The sequence below is a fragment of the Nematolebias whitei genome, chromosome 16 (assembly GCF_014905685.2).
Source record: "Nematolebias whitei isolate Nwh7 chromosome 16, NemWhi1, whole genome shotgun sequence".
In the NCBI taxonomy this organism is placed as follows: domain Eukaryota; kingdom Metazoa; phylum Chordata; class Actinopteri; order Cyprinodontiformes; family Rivulidae; genus Nematolebias; species Nematolebias whitei.
In genome coordinates, this window is record NC_056513.1 from 11,505,210 (window position 1) to 11,513,303 (window position 8,094).

At 41.9% G+C, this 8,094-nt stretch overlaps 1 protein-coding gene across 1 annotated transcript in view; it reads left to right on the forward strand.

Moving 5' to 3' along the window:
* Window positions 1-7,438: 7,438 nt before the first annotated feature.
* The window catches only part of LOC119423095 (somatostatin-like receptor F_48D10.1), a 10,273-nt gene continuing 9,617 nt past the window's right edge, over window positions 7,439-8,094 (forward strand). Inside the window, exon 1 of the mRNA XM_037690505.1 lies at window positions 7,439-8,025. Coding sequence (XP_037546433.1) covers window positions 7,450-8,025 — 576 coding nt within the window. The 5' untranslated portion in view covers window positions 7,439-7,449. The remainder of the gene's footprint in view (window positions 8,026-8,094) is intronic.

Here is an 8,094-nt window from a genome sequence, read left to right on the forward strand (position 1 = left end):
GATGGATGGATGGATGGATGGATGGATGGATGGATGGATGGATGGATGGATGGATGGATGGATGGAGTTACTGTAGTTTATGGCAATGGATGGAGATATACTCCATGATGTACCAACCTCCTCCAACCCTGCATAAAAAAGCAGGTAATGAAAATGAATGGATGAAGGAACTGCAGGTGTAAATCTCAAGAAGTAATAAAATGTTGTGGACTGTACCGTCATTAATAATATGTAACATGAAGGTCAAGATCACGGTGTCTTTATTGTCATTCACATCCCATGTGGTACATGAGGTGGAACGAAACTATGTACACAGGGTCCCAGTTACATCCAACAATTTATTTTTTTTTAAAGAAAAACAGTAATAAGATCCAAGACATGAACAAATACACTAAAATAAGAATATGCTAAGCACTAATAGTAGAAAACAATGCAGCAAACAACAGCAGCACGAACATGAGTCTGTGTGAGCAGACGAGGACGAATGAACACAGCAGCAGGAAACAAATCAGCAGCATTAGATCAGCATCATGGATAGTCAGCAGCACATATCAACAATCAAGTGGCATTACAGGGATTTTTTTTTCACAGTGATTATTCTGGTTAGAGATTCATGAGTCTAGCAGCCTCAGGGTAGAAGCTGTTCCTCAGCCTAGTGGTTTTACACTTAATGCTCCTCAGCCTTCTGCCTGAGGGGAGCGGGGCAAAAAGTGTGTGTGCTGGGTGGGTGGGATCCTTCATGATGCAGGTGGCCATCTTAAATGCATCTGGAGGTGTAGATGTCTGTGATAGTGGGGAGGCTGACTCCAACAGACTTCTGTGCAGCCTTCACCACTCTCTGCAAAGCTTTTCTTTCTGCAGCTGTGCAGCCATACACAGCATGTTAACTATGTAATATGTTAACATGCTTTTTTGAGCTGTGAGTACTCATATATCCACGGCTTTGGCTGTATAATCATGAGGGTAAATTGTTTTTTAAAAAGCTTGGCATGGCATTAAAAAAAGTTTTAATTGTAAAGTGTTAGTTATATCTATCATTGTTAGGATGTGGGGAGTTGATGCCTATTTCCAGCTTTCAGTGGGCGAGAGGCGGGTTCACCCTGGACAGGTTGCCAGTCCATCAGACGGACGCATAAAGACAAACAAGACATCCATCGCTTCTTCCTTTTTGAGTCACGAGGTCATTGGTGCCCATGTCCAGCCATCACTGTGCAAGAGGCAGGGGACACCCTGGACAGGTTTCCAGTCCATCACAGGGACACATAAAGACAAACAATCATTCACTCTCTTACTCACACCTAGAGACAATTTAGAGTTACCAATCAGCCTAACATGCATGTTTTTGGTCTGTTGAAGAAAACTATAGTATCTGTGGGGGTGGGAACCAGCAACCTATGTGAGGTTTACAACTCTAACCACTGAATTAAAATCTGGAGGGGTTGAAAAGTAAACACCAAGATGTAATAGTGTCAAAGAATACCCTCATGTTATGAGGACTCTAAACTTAAAAGCTACATTTCCTAAACACATCCTTCTGAAACTGTACATTACACTTTTTCAATTCTCTACTCTCACCTTCTTCATTTGGACTAAAATATTAAAACTGCTACATGAGAGGAGCAATTGTCCTGCAGAAACTCCACTTGAAGGTCTCATCTACAGAACATCCTGGCTGCAAGTTGAGCATATGCTGAGCCACTAATGACCACTAATGTAATGATATTACATAGAAGCAAGGAGAACATTGTGTGGGGGTGCAAATGTGGAACAGAGTGCTACACCCTGCAATTCAGACTGCAGGTCTGCAACTTGTCTCCGCTGGCTGGTTGAAACTTCACGTGTGAGTTTTTAAAGTAGGTGATTTTCCCATTTTGACCCTAAATATATTGACTTTAAATGAATTATAGGGTTTGGGCACCACCTCTGTTCCACTCCTTGTCACGCTCTTAATAAAGCAAATAAAAATTAAGAGTTTATTTATATTGTGGGGCAGGAACTCCGAGGTGGACTGTGGGGAGAGACACAGGATGAGCATGGCAGCAAAAACAGGGAAGTTGTCAATACTTGTCCAATTGAGCTGACTTGTAAGGCTTACTTGGATGTTTGTCTTGCAGGCTTGGAAGTTGGATCCAGGGGGAGATTCGATGGGCGAGCCAGACCAAGGAAACCAGATTGGAGGAGAGAATGAGATGGAGGTGGCAGGGCGAACCTCTGAGCTGGATGGATAATTGGTTGTCCTGAGCAGAGGCTTGAATGAGGGAGAAGACTCACGGGGGAAGATTTCTGGTGCGGGAAGGCATGAGACAGAACCAGGATGATGAGGAGACTGGACTTCACAAGGAGCTACAGGAGGTAAGAAAAAACAGGTTTTTAGTCCCAGTCGAGAACTCTGAATCTAGTCTGAGCTGGACACGGTACCGTAAGTGGGACAATGTTCTAGCAGGGTCCAGAAGCTTCCCAGGGCCTTAAGTACTGGAGTCTTCTCATCAAGAGAGTGATAGCAGCTGGGAGTAATCAGTTCCCTCCTGCCACTCAGAAACTGAAAGTAAACCTGTACTAACATAAACTAGAATCCCTACACTCCTAAAATAAATGTTCACCTCCTTCTAAAGCACAAGACATTTAGGGTGCTACTAAAGATTTCTTACGAGCTGAATGTTTTTTTTTTTTTTTCTGATTCAGTGCAACATTTAAACTTAAACCACAGATTTTAAATCAAATTGGGGTCAGATAAAAGACTTCTGGAAAGACTGAACAAATCATGGTGCTCATTGTTGGGCTGAAAGATGAAGCTTTGTCCAATTCTTTTGAAAAAATTATAATATTTTCTGCAACTTTTAGGCTCTGTTTTTCTATCGTCCCTTAAATTGTGGTCAACGTCCCCAAAACCAACAGAATTCCTCCACCAGACCTCTCTGAGCAGGTAATGTTCTCTATAAGATGACAGGTTTGTGCAACGTTTTTATCAACTATACAAAAAGGTTCCTAATTGGTAACCGCTCCTTTCCCAGAATGCATTGAGGTTGTATGTCAACGTTTAATTATAGTTTATGTAAATCTAAAAACGAATAAAAATTAAAATCATGCTTAGTAACATTTACCAACATTCAAGTGTGGGAATCTGTATTTTGTTCTCTTTAGATCCAGGTGTTTTTGTGCATAATTCAGTGCTTTTCTTCCTCGTTGTCCTCTCCTTTCTCACTTGTCTCCAATCTTAATCCCCCCCCAGGTGTTCGTCATTTTGTCTTGTCCGTCTCCCTATAAATTCAGTGGTTCTCCTTTGTCTGTGGATTGTGCTTCCAAGCCTGTCATGATCTGTTCCGCTCGTCATTTCCTCCCTCCAAGTAAGTTTTTGACGCCCCGTCAGCTTTTGTTTAATATTGTTTAAATAAATCTAAAGTATTTATTTTTTACCTTAGAGTCTCCTGTTGTCTGTCTGCACATGGGTTCAACATTAACAACAGAAACATGTCAACAAGGAGAAAAAGGACTCATGTAAATGCTGTATTGACATTCAAAACGTTTCTACGTGTTTTCTTGGTGTTTTTTTGTATGTGCGATTTGTTTTCTTCAATTTCATTTACTTTGGTTATTTCTTACAGGCAAGATCTGCTTTTGGTTCATTCTTGATATATATTTTTTGTTTGCTTATTGGTTTTATTTTGTATTTATTGTTTGTTCTGTTCTTCTGTCTTTCCCCTGTGCCATTTTCTGTTCTTCAGCTCTTGTTCCTCAGTTCTTTTTAGCTTTTATTGTTGAATTACAAAGCTGTGTATTGTCATACCTCCATCTTTTTTTTTTTTTTTTTTTTGCTGGTTTGGTAACATTCTGTGAGTATGAGAGGATCTTAAGGTCAGCTATTACATTTTTACTGTATGTTCTAATATAAGCGTAGGGGTGGCCAAGCCTTTTTGGTTGCTGCACCCAGACTGTGCGCCAACTTTCTCTGACTTGGGCCTTTTCAAATCTAAAAACATTTTTATTCAGGCAGGCTTTTCAAGCCCAGTGGCACGCTGGCTTTTTTTCTTTTGTGGAGCATTGTTTGGCTTACATGCCACATCTGGTTTTCCCTCTGTCTTCCTGTGTCATGTTTTTTGCCTCTCTATCTGCCATGTCCACTTCCCCACAGCTCATGCACCACACCTGTTCCTCGCCCTATTTAAGAACCCCTCTCTCCACTAACCTCTGCCAGATTATCAAACCCTTTTGGAAGTAGATGTCCATCGTTTCACTCAGTCTTGATTGATCATCTTGTCTCAACCCCATGCCGGCCTTCTGGACCTCCCGCTCTGCCTGCTTCTTGTTTTCTCTCGTTTTGCCATTCTGATCCTGTTGCCGACTCCTTCTGGCCCACAGACCTCAAATTACGGATTACTCTTTGGACTTGTTATTGGATCTCTGCCCCCTTGTGCTTGACCCCCACTTTGCCTCTCGGGCTCTGCCTTTGGATTGCCCCACAATTAATTAATCACAGCGCTCCTCTGCAGCTGCCCTTCATTCAGTGATGGTGACATCATCTTATCCTGCTCCGACAGGTGGCTCCCACCTCATCTGCCTGAGAAGGTTATTGTCTGTTTGTCTGTTCACCTTCACATTCTCAGAAATCTACAGACCACTCTTTCATATCTCTGCAGACTGGCACCAGCACTGGACACCGACTCCCACCAGTAGCTGCATAACAAACTTTTTAACTCTTCTTGTTGTCCGGCTATTTTACCAAATCCTAAAACCTGGTTCTTGTCACTCTGTGTCTCATTGGTCCTTCTTGTGCTGATCTTTTTTGTAAGGTGTGCTTCCATGTCAGCTTTTTTATTCACATTTTGAATAAAGTTTTATTTAAATACTCACATTAGTTTGCATGGGTTAAACTGACTGACTGTCACAGTCAGTTTTTTCGTTTTACTTTGCACACACCTGTTACTTGTTCTGCTGATCGCCTGTTGCCAGTTACTCCTCTCTGTATACAGTAATGTTTTGTTCTTAGTGTCATTGTGTATCCCCTCAGAGGTTTACTTTAGTTCAATTAAAATCATGAAATTTTCAAGCACAAGTCAACTAAACCTAAAAACCCTAAAAGTATACAAAAGTCTATTTCTGCAAACTGTCATCCTTTCATATTTAATCAGAAGCATTATGACTTTAGCCAGTGATTTAACCATACTGTTTTTCAATTCCACAAATATATGAAACCAGCATTTAAAAAATACCACTGCCTATTGCACTCCTTCTCCTCTATATCCTCTCATTGCTGTGCATTTGAGATGAAGGAATATAAAATAAGATCTTGCTCTGAAAGTGAGTGAGTGAGTTTCATAAACACAATTGGATTAACTGTCAAAATGTAATTTAAAAAATTGCACTTGACATGTTTTAGTCCTAATATAGATGCATCATAGGCCTTTTGCGGAAAGAGAAGACACTGTTAGAAAAATTCTCGTTCACCAACTATGTTTACTCAAAAGCAAAACAAATAAGTACATATGAGCGTACACACGTCATGATGAACCTGGTCTTCTGTTGACTTTTATAACATGATCACAACACACCAACATTTCAGTGGAGTGGGATGCACCCAGGTGGGGCAGTGGACAGCTATAAGCCCCTGGGGAGCAATTGGGGATTGGGTGTCTTGCTCAGAGACACCACGATGTGGGAATGGCTGGGGATCGAACCTGGGACTTTTGGATCCTGAGTCGGCTACCCTGCCTGCTTCTGACCCCAAAATGTAGCTGAAATGAAATGTGATGTATAGCTGAAATTGAAGAACTAGCCTAAAGCAGAAAGAACACATTAGCTGAATTAGGTTTAAATAAGCAGAAATTAGCACAAAAATTAGGAAATTTTCTGCAAAAAGCTTAAATTTGCAAAAAATCAGCTGAAAAGTGTAGCTTAAAAAACAGAAAGAAGCTGAAATTATATGAAGGAAGTGGAGAACATATTGTTGAATTAGGCTGGAAAAAAGTTTAAATGGGTGCAAAAAATGTGGAATTAGCCGAAAAAGCTTAAATTAGCAGAATAACAGCTATAGCTGAAATGGTAGAAAAAGCTGAAACTTGCAGAAATAAGCTGAAAGGAGCACAACAAGCTGAAATTATCAGAAAGAAGTTAGAAGAGCAAAAATGTTGTAGTTAGCAGAATAAAGCTGAAAGGAACACAAAGCAGCTTCAAAAACAGCTGAAATTATCTCAGAGTAGCTGAAAAAGGTTTAAATTTGCACAAGGAAGCTGAGAGAAGCTGAAGCAGAACAAGGTATGAAAGGAGGAGTAAACGGTTGCAAACAGATTTGAAGGATGTAAAATGAGCTCAATTCTTTTTCTATCATGAAAAAAATGGCAGAAAAAGCTAAATATTTCAAAAAGCTAAAGTTGCATCAGGATTGTCCTGAACGAGCTGAACGTTTCGATATGATTTGTTGAAATAGCTTGAAAATTGAGGGACGAGAACAATGGTGAAAAATGAACGGAAGAAAAATGGATCACAATAGTGTGAATGCTTCATAAACATTCACACAATATAAACAATGTGGTCGTTTTGATTTGGTTAAATAAAAGTGTGAAAGTTTCAACAACAAGGTGTGAAGGTAAAAGGCGCAGAGCAGTGAAACAGCTGCTGTTTCTTCCTCCTCCTGTCTCTCTCCTGTCTCTGAACAAATCAGATCAAAGGAGCTGAAATCGAGCAGGTTCAAGGTTGGGGTGGGGTGGGGTGGGGGGAGACGCGGCGGAGCTACTGCTCAGCACCACAGACAGAGAACAGAACCTTTCACACCCATTCCCATCGATTCTGGAGGAAATCGTGGTAAACCTGAGGATTTTATATGCGTTACAGATGTTTGAAGGGGAATCTTTTTTTGTTTTTTCACTCATTATGAAGATATTTGGACCTTTTTCCCACAGTAAGCCTCATGTTGACTTGATTTCTGCATCGTATGCCTCTCTCCTTTAATTCTCAACCATATATTGTGATAAGCAGATTTATATAATATATATGAACAGTATTTAGCTGTGGCTTAACCTTTGTATCACGAGATACATTCATAAGCTTGTACTGAAGGCAGATCTTTTGTGCGTAAAAGCGGTGCCGCGGATCTCAGCCATGACGCGCGGACGCGCTGCCTGACTCGTGTATTTGCAGAGTCATATGAAAGAAATAAGGTTAATCACCCAGCACACATTTAAACAAGGTGTTGAAAGGTGACAAACTGAACTGTATGATGGCGCAGCTTCTTTAATTATAAATCTGCGTGTCCTTGAACGCAACATTGATGCGAGCGCATGCTTCTGAAATTGCATCCCAGTTTTCTTGTAATGAAATTAAAAGTAAATCAAGATTTTTGTTGGCAGAACCACGTTTTGCGCCAGTAATTCCTGCGGGTTTTAGTTTTTCTTCCAACGGAAAGCAAACTTTTTTTTTTCTTTTTCTCCAAGACTATTTGCACGTGAACTGAACAGAATGGAGGCTCTGGACCAGAACTCGTTCTTCCTCCCACCAGATCTCAACTCCTCCACAGTCTCCGATCCTCCCCCACTGTTGTCCCTCCCGCGCCTCCTGAACTTCTCCTCCAACGTGTCCGCGCAGAGCGTCCCGTTCCAGGGCGGCAGCACCCTGATGACCGCGGTGGTCTCCCTCACCGTCTTCCTCGTGGGTCTCACCGGCAACACATTGGCCATTTACGTGGTGCTGCGCTACGCCAAGATGAAAACCGTCACCAACATCTACATCCTGAACCTGGCCGTGGCGGATGAGCTCTACATCATCGGGCTCCCCTTCCTCACGACGCAGAACGTCCTCTCTTATTGGCCCTTCGGTTCCTTCCTGTGCCGTGTCGTCATGACGGCTGACTCCATGAACCAGTTCACGTCCATCTTCTGCCTCACCGTCATGTCCATGGATCGATACCTGGCTGTGGTCCATCCGATCCGCAGCACCAAGTGGAGACACCCGCGCGTGGCCAAGGCGGTGAGCGCAGCAGTGTGGGCTGTGTCCTTCATCGTGGTCCTGCCGGTGGTCATCTTCTCTGATGTGCAGGTACCTCACCCTGACAGAAGTAGCATTTAAGATGTGATGGACAGTTTATGTATTATTTAATCAAATGGT